General features: G+C 37.4%; 1 protein-coding gene across 23 annotated transcripts in view; it reads left to right on the top strand.

The window, feature by feature from the left end:
• LOC124167213 (endophilin-A) overlaps positions 1-19,543 on the top strand; it is a 326,930-nt gene that overhangs the window by 98,311 nt on the left and 209,076 nt on the right. For 19 of the 23 annotated variants that reach the window (XM_046545082.1, XM_046545078.1, XM_046545074.1 and 16 more), the window contains exon 2: positions 7,576-7,849. In XM_046545082.1, the coding sequence (XP_046401038.1) occupies positions 7,805-7,849 (45 nt within the window). In that variant the 5' untranslated portion in view covers positions 7,576-7,804. Of the gene's footprint in view, positions 1-2,868; positions 3,023-7,575; positions 7,850-19,543 lie in introns of those variants that run through there. The other 4 variants (XM_046545068.1, XM_046545067.1, XM_046545070.1 and 1 more) reach the window with 3 other exon arrangements.

The following is a 19,543-nucleotide window of genomic DNA, read 5'->3' as shown; positions in this document are numbered from 1 at the left end:
TTACACCCATTACTTGTTGCTCTTCTTTTCCCGGTTAATGTTGCTAGTCTGTCCCACCTATCTGAACCTTCTAAAAAAACGTTATTTATAAAACTATGGTTCCTTGGGATGTAAAGCAAAGTTTGGGAAGCATTTTCATTATCATCTGTTTTTCATCAATCGCGCGGTTCTGTGATTATTATGTGATACGATTCAATAGTATTTAATTACTCGAGTTTATTGATTATGTAGTGTGTTTTCAGGCGTAATCTTGTGGAATTACGTATCAATTATGAATTAAAAGATTATCGCCTTTTCCAGATATGCAGTAATAGAGTTTTTGGAAGGTAATTGTGGAAAATTTCCTGTAACTTTTAATTCAATAATAATTTTATCCAATTTTATACAATATTTTCCTGTTTATCATGCATTATTTTTTTATTTTTTATTTTTGAATTTTGAAGTAAAAAATATTTTATACAATTATTATTTTAATAAATCGTTTTAAACTTTTTTTCTTGGTGCACTCTTTAAAAAGAAATAAGTTTCCCTGGGAAATTCTTTTTACGAAGGCAACTACGTTTTTCAGTGGGCCGTAGTAATAGGTATTGTTTCTTCTTAAATTTTGTGTTTTAAGTACCGAGAGTCGTAATCTTGGTTGCTATTATTTTTACTAATGCTTGCATGTTATCCGTGAACGCTGAATTTTCTGCGTCGTAATTATTTCAGAACCTTTTTAGTATGAGGAAAACAGATGCACACTTTCCTTTGACCTTCAGATATCCGAAAAATAATATTGTAGTAACAAATAAGGTAATTTCATCATAACCGACGCATTGATTCGTAAAACGGGCAGATCCTGCGGCTAGGGAATTTTATGAGGTAATGTATCTCAACGGTTCCTGCATGTTCTCTAATTTTCTTGTTAATAATTTATCTGAAAATTATCCTTTATTATTTGAAATAGCTTTGTAGACCCTGTGTCGTAAAAAGAGGATTTGGGTAGGCCAATTACCGTTTTTCGTTTCGTGCCTTTTAGAGGAGGTTTACGTTATCTTATCCAGAATTTGCTCCGTTAAAATAATCATATTATTTAGCATAATAGTATTTTATCGGTGACGTTAATCGTTAAGCTCGTGTGCGAGTAAAGTATCCTTTAGGTGAGGTCACCGTCATTTTAGCAAATCAGGACAAATCATACTTGCTTTTGAATTTCACTTGTGATTTCTGCTTGAGGTAGAAGCTAATGTGCAAGCACTCATATTTGGTATTGTGTGCTTCTTTCATGTTCTTAAAAGTAGTTTGTATATTAAATGAATGTCAACGTATTTTTTCTCACTTGCCCGATGAAGGTGTCGAGTTCTAAAAGAAATTAAACTTTTTATGTCATAAGCAAATGCTTAATCTAAATGGTCGATCATTAATTTCCTACAATTATTCTGACAATAGTTTAAGGAAGGATATGGTGATGAAATAAGGCGTAAGTTTTTTCCTTCCCTTCCTTTAATTTCTCCGAAATTGAATGGAAGACTTCATGTACTAATGCTACGAAAAGCGAATATGATACTGATATGTTGTTAATGGCTCTAGGTATGTCAAACTATAACATGGTATTATTGAAGCTTTGAAAATAGGAAAATTGTTACTCATCGTGAATCATCGCAAAAAATATAAATGGGGTTATGTCTAAAGATGAATTATTTGATCTGCCTCACTTTACCTTTTCATTTCATCAGTAAGCGTCATTGTGTAAGTACTCAATAGGTCTGTAAAATCTGTTTTAATTTCTAATTTATTGATTTAATTTCGTGTCAAGATACTCGTCTTTCTTGGTGCACTGTCTGTAAAATAACTAGACATATGGAGCGGTTATTTTTGGTATTATGTGTCCCGACAAGGAAGGAATTTTCGCTCGAAGGCCTCGGTGTGTTTGCTCATGGTATCAGTGTTTGAAAAACTAGCTGTAATCGGAATGCGGGCAAGTTCAAGGAGAAGTGTTTCAATACAGCTTACAATAGTTACCTACTAAATGATCTAAGACACACTCCGATTCTAAGTTTTTGTTTATTTTACCGGATATGCTTTCTCCGCTTTTCAACTATTGATTGTTTCTCCTTGGTACGTTTATGCATCTTAAAAAGGGTTTTCTTGAGTTAGTGGATGAGGAGAGGGAGCTTATAGGAGATACTGAGGAGGCAGGGTATGCATGGAGCGATTCCTAGGCGGGAAATGGATGTTGAAAACAGTGTTAAAGGATAGAATGTTGGGAAAATGAGGAGAGAACTAAAATCAGGCAAGTCTGGTGTTTTGTGTGGAATTCATTCTTTGTAATTCAATTAATTCATGGCAATTTTAGCTTTGAGATCTGATATTATTGGGTTTTGGAAGAGAATAGAATTTTACTGATAGAATGAAGGGAGTGAGCCTTATTGTGAATTGTGGAAGTAGGTCTGTGAAAGGATGGAAGGCTGCCATAATATTTACTCTACTATATAAATACACCATGGGAACCTAACTTCATCGGTGGAATACTTAAATTATCCGTTCCGAAAAATACTCACTCCGCACATCTTTCGTTGGCATGGTCACAAAGTGAACTTTTTGCTCTGCATTTCTCCAGACATGAGGTTCGCTAATGCTTTATCGGGTTATCTCTTTCATCCCTGCGGATCCAAATGAATGAATAAATAGATTCTCAAAGCAGTCATTTACCTGCCATCTTCTGGCGAAAGAAGTCTTCATAACCTGCATGCAAAGATTGGTGTCTCTTTTCCTTATAATACGTCGATATACGTTGCGTAATATTCGATAGACTCATCGCTTATCTTATCAATAGCGTGTTTCATTTTCCACCCGGTTACTCGTCGATTTCAACCAGTCTCTCTTGTTCCAGCTGTGATCGATGGTTTATTTAATGCAGAACATTCTGTTTCGGATTCCTCTCAGATTTCACATACGTGGGTGTGGTTTAACAAATAGTTGAAGTCTTTGGATGAGTTATCACCCAGGAACGCTCTTCGATGCAACTGCGATCTGTTGGCAGGTTCGTAGTTTGCTCCTTTCTACGCTTTTTGTGACATTAGCCGCGTGGAAATAATTTATATCCGACCATATCTCGTAAAGTTGCCAACTTGGCTTCAATGTGAAGTCAACTTCATGCAATGTCTTCGCTATTATTTTGGAAGTCCTAAAAAAGGAGAATCAAGTGTTAAGTGTGGAATTCATTTTGTGTAAATTACACGGATATATGCTGCTTTAGAGATACCTGTTAAGAGACCGGGACTATTTTAGCTCTGAGATCGGATATTTTTGGGTTTTGAAAAAGTCTTTACCTCCTCAGCATAGACAATCGACCCAGTCGAAATCTCTTAAAATATAACTAAAATACCTCAGGATCTTTGAAAAAAAGATTAAGGTACACTTCAGCGTTTCTGGGAATCACTGTTTCTGTATTACCTGTTTATTTTGAGAATGATATGCATGTTGCATGGATTATTATAGATATGAAAGTACTTCATTGATTTTTTTTTTATTTACTTCAAATTTTTTCATTTCTCGGTTTACCTGAGAAATTATTTTTAAGATTTATATCATTTCTTGATTCCTCTTTCCCTGTATCTTCCATTGGCAATCATTTCAGTGGTTGATTTTTATATTTTATGACCTACTTTATATAGATTAAATTTTCGTATAATAAAGGTGCTGCACAAGCTATGAAAATGTTATTGCATGACGAGGTGATGAAATAGCTTTATCGACCTGTTTAAGGATTATTCACTAAGATAAATGATACTCGTATCTGGACACGGCCTGTAATTACCGCCAATCAACAGATCAGCTTCGTGGGCGGTGCTTAATGAGCTATAAGGATTTTCTCACGAGAGGCCTAAAAATTGTTTTCCTTTTGAATACTTTTTTAAGACTTCAGTCTTTCGTTAGCCATTAAGATCGCTAGTATGTACCCCACGGCTTTTTTCAGATTTACGTGCTATATACTAATTACCTCAGTAGTATCCAATCCTTGTCAAGCCTTATCCTCGACTCAGTGTTATGAAGAAGAGGGTGGCTTATTTTCATAAACTAACCTACAGCCGCGAAAACTATTTTATATTGTTTATTCAACCCTTGACGGATTTCAGGTTGAAAACTTCATTCTATGTTCATATTCATCATGCTTGGGTAGTTCCTACGTATTGAGGTCGTGTTTACATATTTCAGCGAATGAATAATAGGGTGATGAAATATTCCACTAATTTTATATGTTGTCCCACCGCTAAGTGTATTGAACTGGTAGGATAGCTGCGAAAGGTCTTTGAACGTTACCACCCTATGTCGTAGTTACGCCATTGCTCTCGTCCGACATTATTACGTCTTCCACTCTTCTAAAGTCTTGTGAGTGTTTGTGCTGTGGGTTCAATTGTACAGCTATGAGTTTGCATGCATGGAAACAAATAATAGTGAATAGAAAAAAGGATAATACTAATAGGAGCATGGAATCGCTCTATATTTTTGAAAGTGTTCTGGATAAATTTACGCTCGTCAATACAGACCTGTAGTCTGGCTCTTGTCTTCCTTGATCTGAGCAATATAATTGTGCACCCTGATGGTATTTTTGTCAAATTTTCTACCGACTTGAGCGGGGAAATAAAAAATATGGGACCAAATCAAAATAATCCCATTGAACTGAGTTAAAAAATGATATTTGAATGATGTTTGTGTTCTATTTGAAGTGAATATTAAATTTTATGTAGTTTATAAATCGCTATTTTTTGTAGCTTCATGAGAAATCTACTTTAGATTAATTTTTAAGTGCACGTTATTTCTTATAAAGTGAGTGTTAGGGGGATGATCGGTACAAAAAAAGTTTTTGCGTATTTTCGGAATCAGAATTTTCTCATAGATCAGTTGTTATGGCATTGGTATAATTATGCCCGTACTCTAGTTTGAAGCCAAATTGGCCCTAAGTCATTGACTTCTGACACCCATTATGTTGTTGGCTTTAATGATGTAAATGCCTATTCGTGCTTACTCAAGAATCGCTCCGAAATTGAATACTATATGGTAAAAAATAATGAACTATAAGGTCTCCCTTAGTTGGAGAATGTTGTACGGTGAATTTCAGTGAATTTACTTCAGTGAATTGGTCAGCTCAGTCACCTTATGGAGCTCTATCGCACGAGTGTGTTTTTGTATCCTCGTTACCGCTTTATTTGATATTAATACGTCTTCTCCGACATCGTTACGCCTTTTCATCCCAAAGCTCTTGTGGTCGTGTGAGCTGGAGAGTCGATTGCTGCTCTTCCAATGGCTCTGGCGTTCAGGTGACGTGTTTGGCGCGGCCACTCGTTATCCACTCATACGCCGCGCCGTGCGTGGGAGAAGATAATGCTCCGTGAGAGTTTCGTGTGGAATTATCTGGAGTGGCACCCATGCCCTTATCTCTAGAAGGAGCAGCGTCATAGCTGCCTCTCTGCGGTTATTAATGTCCGCCCGTTTTGGTGGCTGCAGCCAATCCATTTAATTCACTCCCATACTCTTCGGATATACGAGTCGGCCTTCCACTTTCCGGCCTATCTTGAAAGTTGAGGAATGAAAAAATAGTTCTTTAGCTTATGAAGTAGTAAAAATAACTTAAGGGATGAAAATGAAATGTTGAATGTTCGATGAACTGAGATGAAGTAGGCAAGGATCGAATTTTATAGTTTGGTTGCAAATCTGTGGGCGTAGGTTCTTATTCCCATTTTAGTTTATTTTTTCGGCCTCCATACTATATCCAGAGTATTCATTTAGTTTGTTTGAGGCTTGTAAGGGATTGAAATCTTTGGAACATATTTCTACTCGTTTATATGTGATTGTAAGATCTTCGACAATTTTTAGTAGAACTATTGCGAGGCTAAACTTCACTCAAACTCACAAACTCAAGCAAGGTTTCCGTCTAATTGTTTCGAAATTGACTTTCCAAAGAACTGTGGAGAGGCAATTGCCCATTTTCTGTGGAAGGAAACCTTTAATTAAAAAAAAAATTTAATGGACTTGGCCAATTGACTTGGATTTTTTTCAATTCGGAAAATATATTTTTGTCGGAGTGGCAACAGGTTTTCAATCGTTATTTTCAAACTAATATTTTGTTTTCTGTTAAAGTGCTATTTTATCTTGAGGTGACGGAAACAATTTTATCAAGTTGCCAGTTAGAGTGACCTGCTAAAGATTGTGCGATAATATTAAATGTTGCGGAAAAAGCCTTGGTAATCTATATTTTCAGGTATCGCTTAATCTCTCCTTATGCGTTTCTGTAATATGCCTTATCCGCATTAATAATTAGTTGACTCGGTTATCGCGTTAACAGCCGATAAACGTGATTATCGAGGGATTCAAATGTCATTATTATCTTTAGTACGTTATGTGTTTACAATGGACTGTACCTAGCCGTAAGTTTTACCTTGGTGCAGAATTTCCTCTGTGACTTATTTTAAATGTGCAGTAAAATCAGTTTGTGTGTTGCTGAGATTTTATGCTGAATAATTTCCGCGCACGAATCAGCGTTGCAAGTCGAACATCAATTAACGTGTTGATTTTAGTTAATTTCGTATAATTAAATTTTAATGCCGCTTAGTGATTATTCATCATGTTCCTCAAATTCGGTATCCATACTCTTCGGAAATTTTACGCTTGACGTTTTTCCACCTCCTACTAAAAACACGCAGTTTAATTAATCAGAGACGATGAAGTCGATTTTATTTTTTCAGTATATCATTTTAAATTCTAAATGTATGCTTTTTAATTCACCGATGGTCTTAATTTGCAATTTTCGTTAGCTATATTTAACCTCGACTAAAGTTCAGATGGATTGATGTTGCAGGATTTGAGTGTTATTTTTTTATCGCCCGTATTTATATGGAGGAAACAAAAAAAATGCTTCTAAGGATTTTTAAATTACGTTTCAAATTTCCGCTTTTGAATCTGAATAATGTTTTTTATGATGCTATGAACTTCATTTCAACGAAAATCATTATTAGCAAACAAACTTCAGTGCATTTCTCTAAACGCTTCATTATTTTGACTGATTTTTGGTGTACAATTTCGTGGGCTATCTTGTTAAAGAACGAATGTGTACTTTAGATTTGCATTTTAGATTTTTTATGATCCTCGTTAGCTGCGTATTTAATCTGTATCCAAATATCAATTTTGTGTTTTATCTCAACCAGGGTTACTTATTAAATTTCTCATTTCAATTTTATTTCGTATGTAATAATTTCATTACTTCTTAGTGGATCGTTCTTTTGAGGAGTAAAATTAATAATTATACGTAATAGAAAAGAATCACGCTTAATAACGACATTCTAACCTCTATGTTCTATTATCTATCTCTCTTATTTTACTCAGTATCCTGAAAACCACTTCGAAGGTGCTAAGCTGGGGTTGAGCTTTCGCAACATGAAATACGTTAGAACTATTTCGAATGCTTAAGGAAGGGAAATAAACATTTCATTGTGCCGTTTGAGGGAAAAATATAATATGCTGTCATTTCAGGAGTGTGACGTGTTCCCAATTTTCTCCACGGCCCTAATACCTTCTCTCTTCTGTCCATCCTCTCAGCAGGTCCTATTCGGAGGTCGTCTGGCCGGCTGCATCGCCGATAAAAGTGGACGTCCCGTAAGAAGGCGTCCTCAAGAAGCTCGTCTCCTCGTGGGAGAACGAGAGGTCCCAGTCTAGTCGTTTTCTTCGGGGATACTCCCTCGTCTCATTCCTTTCCGTGGGACTACTACTTACGCCGCCGTCGGCGTCTTCACATTCCACACATCGAGCCAACTCAAACACCACCAACATGGCGTTCGCCGGACTCAAGAAGCAGATCAACAAGGCCAATCAGGTAAGTGGAACCCAAAGCCTCCTCCCTCTTCTATTTCGTCCCCACCTTGGAGACCCTTTCTCGGAGATCATCTCCACCTTGTTAAGGGACGATTGGTTGGGATACCTTCTGAACCCAACCCACTCATATCGTCGTGGGCATGATATGCGCTCGAGTTTTGTATCGTTTAACTACATTGAATCTTCGTAAAACCGATTTCCACATAATTTTCCTTGTAAAAATCTTTATTATTCAAGACTTTACTTCAACTTAAGAGGTATATTTTTATAGGTTTTATTGTGGAAAATGGAAGAGCTAACTTAGCTAAGTTCACTGATATATTGGAAGAAGCACTACCCAGATTTCATAACATAGTTATATCGTCATGTTATGAAACCCGGGTCGTGCTTTTCAAATATATTTGTAAACCTAGCTAAGTTTATTCTTTCATTTCACATAATGGCACGGTTTCATACAGTTAAGCCTGATCAGTTGTATTAATAGATTTTATCACGGTTTAAACGAAAAAAATTCCCGTTCGTAGTTATGCTGGAGGGAAACACAAAATTTACGAAGGCTTTAGCTCGTAAAATATCGGGTATTTTCAGTTTGAAGAGATATTTCGTATTTATATGTTATAGTTTCTCAATAATATGTAACTAGAGATGGAATGTTTATAATGGAAAATTCCAAACATTGACGGAGAATTCTAGAGGTGAAATTTCATCTATAATTGTGTACACATTTTTCAAGACCGTATAAAGTTCAAGCTCGTATATTTAGTTCTTCTGTGTTTCAAAATAGGACACTTTTTAGGTGTACTTATGTCCAGTAGAGATTGCAAAATCCGTGATTAATCTTGTATTTAACCCTACCGTTTCTCTTTTCTTTTTAATGGGATTTAATTATAAAAATTATAATTAGTGTTTATTGGTATAGTTAAAGGTTAATATTCACAGAAATTCTATTGCTGTGTGGTCCTTAAAAAAGTGTTCACCGAGACCTTTTTGAGTGATTTATTTCGTGTTTGATCATTCACATCTCCCAGTGGATTCTATCCATTTCCCGACGAGAGAGGAAAATAAACGCGTCGTCAACCCTTTAGCCGTGAACTCGTCTCTTTTTTTCCACAAATTATGATCCCCCAGGGTTTTTCTCGCTAGCATTCAGCTAGGAGGGAAGGATGGGCCAAGGGCGGGAGAGGGCTGTGAAACGCGTGGTAATGGCCGGGGGTTCAAGTGAGGCCGTGGATGCGATATATCGATCGATCGTCGCCGCATCGCCTAGGGAACGAACGGGTCGAGTGTCGAGGACTAGCAGATATCGGCCCCGAGGGGCCTGGGAAGTATTATGGGGTTAGGGCGAGAGGTTAGGCTTGATGAAGCGTGTGTCCGAAATTCATGTGGATGACGCCTATGTGAGGCGACTGTTCTAATTTTTCCCCGTGTTGTGGTTTCGGCTCGATCCGTTTTGCGTGCGACGAATTTGCGTGATCTAGCACGCGGTGTGCATCGTTGCTGCTTTATTGTTCTTGCATTGGCCTATTTTCGCGTCTAAATCGATCGATAGACAAAAGCATGGCTGTCGAAGAATTCCAATTATCTATGCAAGTGATTGTCTTTCCTACGTCTAGTATTTGGAGTATACGAATGATAGATCAAAGATGATACATATTGATCTTTAGATAAAATCATCATCATCATCATTAGTCAACAATCCCAAGATTGGTTTGACGCAGCTCTCCATTTCTCTCTCCTATCCGCTAATCTCTTCATAGCTACATATTTATTCTCTTTTACATCCTACATCACAATTTTGAGGGGATGGTTAAAGTCAACATAATGATGTATAATTTGAAGTAATTATGACATATTGAGGTTTTAAATATTCTTCAAATATTGACCTTAATGACGATAACTATTTTTTGGATTAACGTTTCTGCCTAGTGTTGTACCGTTTGCCATTTTGACTTCATCCTTTTCTTAGTTGCATGTTTGACGTTTTCCTATCTGAGTGTATTCTCGCTGTACCATTTTTCCTGATCTGATCTCGATGTTCTTAGTCAGGCACATAACTATATCCAGCATGAATTTACAACGTGAGGTGCACGGAGTACTTCTATTAAAGATGTTTGTGAAGGGTTACGCAAGACCTGTTGGTAGCTACGAGGCCACGATGTAATACTAAACGGAGTGTCGTTAAAACTTCCGATAAATTACAAATCGGAGCGAACCCTTCCCCGTAATTAGATATTTCAGTGGTAATGTTAGAAATTCACGAACCAATACCCATGAAGCGTAATTTAGAATAAATCGCAATGAATTAAGATGGTATTCTCATCATATCGCGAATAACTGTCAGGGAATATTCTAATTCGCGAATGATACGGAAAATTTGTTTATTAAACAATCTTAGCAAAAAAGAGGAATTGTTAGTAGTACTTCATGTTGTGAGTCTAAGCTGCGAGTAATTAAATGGGTAAATATCAAGACTTCAGGCTGGTATAGAAGAGTACAGAAGAATGGAAGTCTTGTAGTTTGTATTTTTTCTAAGGTGTGAATGAATGGCAGATGTAACCGCAGGTGTACAGTGGTTCGAAGGGTCTTTGGAAATGTTTAATCCGGTAGAGTACCCTTTGCGATTATGACGGCTAATGGACCATTGTGTGGACTTACCATCTGCTCTCTGCAGGTCTTCACGATTCATTTATTTTTATTTAAACGGCGTGCCCTTGCAGTGGTGAAAGCGATAGCTAGAGAAGCTGCGATTCCTAGACTTTCTTGGTGTTATAATGGCTGAGGTATTACAGAGCTGTGACTACACGCCACGTTGAGTCGTGAAAAGGGTGGTCGTTAAAGGATGGAAAACACTCCGTAGTGTCTCCCCGCTATGCGTCTAATATTTCTGAATTATTTTCTCTACTCTGCTTCGAAAACGCCAGATATCTCCATTAATTTGCTTTTGGTCGTATCTGTTGCTTCGCGTCTAAATTGTCTCGGATAGATTTTTACGGAGCATGTATTTACATTAGGTGCCGGCCTCGGTGCCGGCGGGGTAACGTTCTCGCCTGCCAAACAAGAGGTCGCGGGTTCGAATCCCGCCTGGGTAGGTTTCCCCGGTCCAGGGCATGGTCGTTTGTGTACGTTTACTTGTTACATTTTGTTGAACGCCCCGGTGTAAAATGGCCAATAAGAGCTGTATCCGGTGGTTTGATAATAAAATAAAAATAAAAATAAATTAGGCGAGAAGCCAATCTAATTCGAACTCTTATATTATGAGTGTGACCCTACTTTTTCAACTGTATTTATTATAATGAAAATTATGGATTCCAAATTTTCCTCTGATATCGTACTCTTAAGTTATCGTTAAATTTGGTTTCTGTCGTGGACTTATCAGTATCTCATGCGAGATTGATTTTCGCATCCAAGTTTCATCGTGTTCTTCTACCTGAAACCTTTACGAGTGTGTGAATTACTGGCCCTAAAATGAAAGCTCTCCAAATTTTATTCGCCTGTGGTGGACATGCATTCCTACGTCAGTATTTATGAAATTACTTTTGATGATAGTGCCAGTATATTTTAAATAAATTCACAATGTTGAATGAAGTTGAGCACGTTAATTTTATGTGATATTTTTAACCATGATTTGTTATTTTCACGGAATAATTCTTAGGATGAATGTTTGACTTGTTCCCCCTTATTTAAAAAATAAATGTGTGGGTGGATGAAGAAGTTATTTGTGCGTCTTGAGCTCTTCGTCCGTGGTCGAATTAATTTCTTCCTTTCGGTTATGCCTAAACTGACTCGAACTTAATCTGAGCAAATGCATGGCGTTACATTTCTTGCGGAATTCGTCCAATTCCAACCATGTTTATGCAGTGGATGGTATTAACATAAAGGCAACAGACGAAGTGAAATACCTGGGAGTTACGATAACCTCGAACCTCACGTGGGGAACACATATAAAGAATATTTGCGGCATAGCCCTGAAGAAATTAGGATTCGTCAAGCGTATTGTGGGAAGATTTTCGGATGAGAAAGTGAAAGAAAGGTACTATTTCGCTCTCGTCCGACCGCACCTTGAATATGCAGCGAGCGTATGGAATCCGGTGCAGAAAGACTTAATCCGCGAACTGAATAAAATACAAAGGAAGGCTGCGCGTTTCGTCAAAAACTGCTACGGGCGTACAGACAGCGTTACCCAGATGTTAAGCGAATTAGGCTGGGAGCCATTGGAGACTCGGAGGCTGCGCGCTAGGCTTAGATTGCTTGAACAATTGAGAATGGATATGTTTAAGAGCGACACAGAGAACATAATATTAGAGCCACACTATATTTCCAGGTCCGATAGAAGCGATAAATTAAGAGAGATGTTTTGCCGAACGGATAGATATGGGAATTCGTTTTCCCCCGAACCATAAAGGACTTTAATAAACGCTAGTGCCAACCTCGTTAGAGCACTTCATTTTTTTTTAGCTGTAAACGGCTGGTGTCCTAACACCCCCTGCCACACGCCTTTTAGGCGGCTTGCAGGGTATTATATAGATGTAGATGTAGATGAAACCCTGTGGCATTCATTCATCTTTTGTTTTTAATTAAATATAGTGGTGGTCGGTGCAGTTGAAAGCTTTGAAGCAGTCACACTTTCATTATTCATGGATAAACAGCATTAATTAAACCTCACGTCTAATGGATCTCGTTTGAGGTTCGTTTTTTTCCACTTCAGTTGATAAGCCTGCAGCAGACACTTTCTATACGCATTGAATTAAATATTATTCTTCCGTTGCAGTATTTCGATCGAAAGTAAGGGAAGTAATTTCACTTTATTCTACATGCTTCATTGGTTAGACTCATTGGGAGGAGTAGAATTCAAAAGCTTCTTTTTTCGTACACTTGAAGAGTCAAACTCGATATATATCGACGTTTACCTCAGTTCTTCAAATGAGTTTCTTTTCTCGCGTCAAGATAGGTGCCTCAGCATAAAGTCAGCACCATCCTAAGCACACATTATTTCGCTGATATGCCGTTCTTCTTTGCAAAATTTAAACTGTTACTGACATTTATCCAAATTATAGATTACATTGCCTTAATTATTATTCACGTCTGTGTATCTTTCGTATGCCTTATCTTCTTCCAATCACAGGTTTTAAATTGTCCTTGCTTTTTCGAGGCAATTATGATTAAATTACCTTGCAAATGGAATTTAAGAGAGACAAAAAATAATTTAAAATATATATATATATATTTTGTTGCTTGCAAAGCACATATTGTATTCTCTAAAGAAAAGATAAAAAGTTATATAATCTAATTTAAAAATTGTTAAAAGAAAAAAAATGCATATATTCAATCTGCCAATGTTTTATAATCTTTCCTTTTCCACACAACACATTACCCAGACAGCGATACACATGCGCCAATTTTATTTAAATTTCTTTCGTAAACTGGCTGGTTGTGGTAAGTTTGGATCTCACCGGTACGGCAAAGTATACGCACCATCGGCGGTGACAATGAGTGACTTCCGTTTTATTTGCGTTTGGGGAGTTTGCATGTGTAATTATTTCCCCAAATCCTTATTTCTTCGTCAAACGGTGAGATACTGTAGTCAGCTTCCCATTCGCGTGAGTGGCTGGGAATGATTCTTCTGCAAATCGTTGGCCGTTTCGTTTGGGGTAATCCATATCCCTTGCATTCATTTGGAGCTTTCTTTCGCGCTTACCATGTAATGACGTTTTCAAAAAGAAAACGATCGAAATTTAGCATTAGAACTCAAAACATCCCTTCAAACGCAGTACAGGTTGATTGGGTCATCCCTTTGGAACACGAATAATAACCTGCGTACAGCTTACAGTGGGATTTATAAGTGCTTTTTTTTACTAATTATAACCTTTTCGGTGACGTCGCCACCTGTGTAGCGTCCGCCGTTAAAATGATTTTTTGTTATTTTCATTAGTGTCAAAATGAAAAACAGCTTTGTTTGACGGTACATTTCTACGAAATGAAATATTTTTGCTACAAATTTGTTTTTTTTTTGTAGCTTTTTTCAATCCTTTTTCGATATCGATCCTTTGGATCGAAATGGAAAAATACTCATTGGAGTTTTATGGCTGTGTAAGTTTATAGATATTCCGGAAAAAGTTCACCTTTCGCTTTAAATTACATTTGAATTCCATCGAATTCAACTATTTTTCGTTTCCAAATCAATCGAGAGAAATGCAGTGCGAATGAAAGAGACTTATCTCTTTTGGAAATAGGGAAGGGAACTACCGCCGCGCCGTAAGCAACTGTTAAATGTGTGCCTTTTTCTCTTAAAAAAAAAGATTCTTTCGAACAGTTGTATCACAAATATTCGTAGTATAGTTCAAAGGATAAATATTAGTTTGTCCCTCATTTAAAATAATCTAATGGGTGGTTGTATTGCGTTAAGTTGCGATTGACATTCCGTAGAATTTTCACCCATTAAGCTCTTACATTGCGAAACATTTTTTTATTTTTTGGAGCTAAAGTATTGCGTATATCTTCGTTTATCTGCTCCCTATTCAGTGTATACCCTGGTATCACTGAGGAGCGGGTTAAAGGTCGAGCTAACTGCTGTCCCTTCTCCTGCTACCGTCCAATGTCAGGGCAGCTATAATGGTTTCTAATTTGCTCTTAATCGCATAGAGGGGGAATTTATGTGGGATAAGGACGGGTTGGTATAAGCTGCCTAACGATGGTCCCAAGTCGTCTCATGCGACGTCATCGTAATCTTTTGAGTTTGTCGCTGGCGCCTAATTGGTTGTTCCCCGTCTCGTTCCTCCTTATTTCCCTATTCCCTGCACTTCTCATGTGCTATGATACGAGTGGGGTAGCATTCGCTGTGGGTCACTCTATGGCAATCGTTTTGGATAGTTTTCACACCCCGCTTGACGTGGCACAAGTTAGCTCAATGAAATGTAACCACTGATCGGGGCATAATTCCATTATGAATTTAAGCTACGAGCTCAATATAGCTTTTGTTATTCATTAAAATTTTTCAAATTCATTCCTACAATGACACCTTACAAAATTACTTATATAACTTTCTATCTTTATTCAACAAGTGGTAGTGTAAGGTAAACTAACTTATACGCATTGGTGAAAATGAGAAAAAGGAAAAGATCTCCTAACTTTGGACTAGTAGATTCTATTTTAAACGAGTTTATTATAATGTACACATGCATACATAATGTATACATCCAATGCAAAATGTTTTGTGAGGACTTTTTTCCTTTATATTTCTAACGTGATTGCTGTCTCTTATGGCGTAGCTTTTAAACCGGGTTCTACTCTGGCGTGTCGAGCCGCAGTTACCTTATCCTAATTCTTTAGTACAACACCTAATTTCTCGCCTTATCCGTTCAATGGTTTACAATTTATGTTAAATGCTGAACACGTGAAAATTAATAAAATAACGTGAAGAGTCCTCTGCTACCAATCGAGCCACCGGGTCATACCGGTGGATATATTATGCCATAAATCATAGTAGTCATAGTAGAGAAATATAATGGAAGGAATAATTGAAGGAGAAGTCATCCATCTTCTAGATTAAAATAATAGTACTTTCGATTGTAAAACAAAGTCACAAGCAAGAAGAACGTGAGTGATTTAAATGAACTAGCCTTAGAAAAGGAGTATTCGAGAACTACAACATAGTGACCTTGTAATCGTAACTAAGTGAGTGTTACTCAGTGAGTCACATAGTAATAATAAAGAGAACCTGTACGGAGCCCTTTCCGTATAAATGTGATTTCCGAAGGCTAACGTTCCGCGTGTGCGATTGCCCGCTCTCGTAAACATTCTCGAGACTCTCCTCCCTTCTTTTACTTACTCGGAGTCGTCTAAACCCTTTCCTTTCGCGCCGCGAGTCGTTCAAGGGAACTGATGAGGGTGGCCTCACAGATTGTCTTAACCGTCATCAAGGCGCATGGGGGTGAATTAGGAGACCTTTTTGAGGGATGTCGAGAAGACGGGCCGGAAATATGGAAGTGGCGAAAATTTCCTCTCGTTCGTCGTTTTGTGTGGAGCAACAGGCGTGTCATTTGTGAGGGGGAGTAGGGGGAGAGGCAGATAGGGGCATGGGTGACATTTTGTGTGCGGGAAGGGTAATCGCAGCGGAGTTGAGTGTTAATGGATTGCCGTCTTTCTATTTTGTTCTCACTCAAGAGTTAGTGACTCTGAAATAAAAAAATGAAAATGAAAATGCTTTTATAAAAATTTCCTTTTAAAAAGTATTAAATGCGCTCTTTAAGTAAAAATAAAACTTTTTCTAAACTCGGAGAATAAAGCGTGGGTGTTTATAAGGTTTATTTGAAATTAGTGTGGAAGGGCCTGATGGCTAGTGAAGCATTAAGTGGTACTAATTGTTAGTTGGGGAGAGCGGGGTAATAATGTACAATTAAGCATTTTTATTTAATATCTTTCAATTGAAAACGTCAACGAAAGAGACAATCATATTATATTGAAGGAAATTCGATTTCCCAGCTAGTCTTTGCTTCATATTTGGAAAATTTAACTTACTTTGATTGCTACCCCTATTTTAAAAAATCCTTACACTGCACGTTGTTGTCCCGAGTACCGGGGCAATACCGCACAGAGCGGTATTGCCCCGAACTGGTGACGTGCACGATATTGCAAATATTGTGGGGGGGAAAGATGGAGAATTTAGTGTAAAGTTTTATTCCATAATCGGAATAAGTAAAACAAAGCATATTAGCTTACATTAAAATTAAAATAATTCCCCTATCTTAGTTGTAATAAAATTGAGCTAATATAAACGTAAAATAAAAATAAAATCCATTTCTATTTACGATTAAATGTTTTATTGAAGCATCAAAGTATGAAAATCCATAATTAGTGCAGGCAAACTGACGACACGACGGATAAACGTCGTTCGGAGGTGTTCCAACTGTCGTGTTTTCGGATTATCGAGGTTCGCCGGTGCTTGTGAGGTTTGGCAACTCGCACATTGAAAGTCCCTTCATAATTCACATAAGCATTTTAATGTTAAAGTTGCTCAGGGAAGTTATAAGAGTATATGGGGCATTATCGTTCAACACGGGGCAATACGGTGTACCTTGCGCCTTGCACGGTATTTGCCCATGCAAGGTGCGCAGCATTTTCAACCCTAACCTAAAATAAGAGCAATATAGGACTTCTGTTTTGTATTAAAAAATAGCACATGACATGGGCTATTCAAAACCCTCAGTTTGCATTTAGTCACTATTAATATGTTTCCCTTACCTCAGTTCGAATAAGTATTTAAAATTATAAGGAAAGTTGACCAAACGGAAAAACTTTCGTCACATGCTCGTGGGGAAAGGCAGAAGCTCCCAGATTTCATTATAGGTTTCGCTTTCCTTCGGCTATGCAGCAGTACTTCCCAGCGCTCACTACATACTCCAGCAGATCTAAAATTATGGTGCACGGTAATGCCCCGCCGTACGGTCTCCCCTACGTAGTAGTAGTATGTGAAGTCGTACTAAGTAAGGAATGAATAAGTTGTCATAACTAATGAATCGTGGGTGCTAATTGGGTTAATTTGAAATGAATGCAGAAAAACGTGATAGTTGAGTAAGGATTGGTACCCACGCTTTATTATTTACAGTGATGAAAAGCTATTTTGTTAACTTTTGAGTGCATTTTATGCTGTTTTTGGAAAAAGCGTGTTTTTTAATCATTTTTATTTTATTTTTATATAATAATTTTTAGTGGTCAATCATGTAATCGAATATTGGTATTAGCTTACTTTTTGGCATTAACTATTGAATCGCAAAACAATCGTATTTCGCTTTTTTTTTTACTAATGAATAAACGTAAAATATTTGAAAATTTTTAATTACACAATTTCGGAATGGACTGGGCTTAAAGTCGTTTCCTCCGAAAACTTTCAGTGACAAAAGTTCTAGAAGAAACTAACGCCATTTAAGGAAATGTAGTTAATTAATTAGAGCACAATGGAATAAAAAGTCTGATTACTGAACATTGTGTAAATTTTGTTGTGCTACTTATTTAAAATGTTGTAAACTTTTATGAGGCAATTTTTATTAACTAACTCCGTTTTGAAAAGGACACCGATCGAGTAAACGACAAAAACATATTGTCTATTTTGGTGACTAAACTTGTTGGATTAACGAAGCTAATACCGCATGATATGTTGTATTCAGAAGGCGCGTAGCACGCATTCATTTCAGCTTCCAGTCAGCATTATTACGACTGATGTAGATAATGCCTAATAATTTTTAATTTCTGAAGCGTAATTATTTCTTCGACTATAATATACCTTGTTCCATCCAATGCGACTATTTTTCCGGTATGTTCCACATTTCTTCGGAGAGGAATGGAGATTCGGTAGCTTAACTGGCCAAATCACTCGCTCGGAAATTGTGGGATCCGGGTTCGAATCCCGGTCAATGCGAATGGTTTTTTTATCTGTAGAATTTTCGGGCAATTTGTTCTATGCACTTTATTTTTTAGGTGCACTGTGTTCACGCTCTATTTTTCTCATAGGGTAGAGAAGATCAGTATGAAGATACCACCTGAAGTTCCTAATCTTGTTTCTTCCTTTTAGTCCTTGAATTTGTTATGATCCGATTCGTTATGATCTTTCTATTATCTATTTCGGTGATTAAACTTGTTGTATTAACGAAACTAATATCGTGTGATATGTTATATTCATAAGGCCTTATACACGCATTAATTCAATTTAATAGTCAGTTTTATTACGAATGATATGGATATATCCATTATTTATTTAATTTCTGAAGCTATTTATCTAATTTCTAATTATATATAAGGCCGTAATATACCTTGTTCCATGCACTGTGATTATTTGTTTGGCATGTTCCACGAATTTCCTGAAATTTCCTCGATAGCTGGCCATTGCACTCGACCGTAATTCGGAGGATCTGGGTCGAATCTCAGTCAAGACGAATGATTTGTTTTCTCTGTGGAATTTTCGCACAATTTGTTCTCTGCACTTTATCCTTTAGGTGCGCTGTGTTCACGCGCTATTGGCCTCACAGAAGATAAAGAAGATCCATCTTAAGATACCGTCAAAAGTTCCTTAATCTTGTTTCCTCCCTGGAGTTCTTGAATTCGCTATGATCCGATCTTCATTTCTCTCTCTCTATCTCTGTGGTTTTCCTCTCCCTTCCGCTCAACTTCTCTCCCCATCCATTGCTCCTCGTGGAGGGAGTCCCTTGGACTTGGCAAAGCTTTTCCCCAGAAACCAAAAAACCGCACTACCGCCATCCCTCTTTATCCGGACATTCGTATCTCTGGATTGACTCTCTCCCCTCCACCCCCAGCCACACACTGTCTCGCTTGCGTGTACTCCTCCCACACCTCCCTCTTCCAGACCTCAAAATCTAATCCATTAACCGCCTCCCACACGCGGCCGACCCCTGCGTTCAGTGAGTCCTTTCTCTTGCCCTGTACGTGTCCCCCAATATAAAGAGTTCCGGGAAGAAGATCAACCGCACCACAGATCTCGAGCGTGTTTGTTTTTGTGAGAATTCAGTGCTTTTCCATTTAAACCTTATAAGAGACGGAAGGCGTTACTTTGTTTTTTTTCTTCATATTTTTGGTAATGAATAAAAATAAATTTAGTGAAAATTATCCTTTATCTCTGATATTGTAACATTTTTAAATATCCACCACTAACTTAACAAATAATTTCAGTACAATTCAAAAACAAGCT

Source organism: Ischnura elegans, chromosome 10 (genome assembly GCF_921293095.1).
Source record: "Ischnura elegans chromosome 10, ioIscEleg1.1, whole genome shotgun sequence".
Lineage (NCBI taxonomy): Eukaryota > Metazoa > Arthropoda > Insecta > Odonata > Coenagrionidae > Ischnura > Ischnura elegans.
The sequence above is the reverse complement of the archived record's forward strand: the minus strand, read 5'-3'. Positions and strand labels throughout refer to the sequence as shown.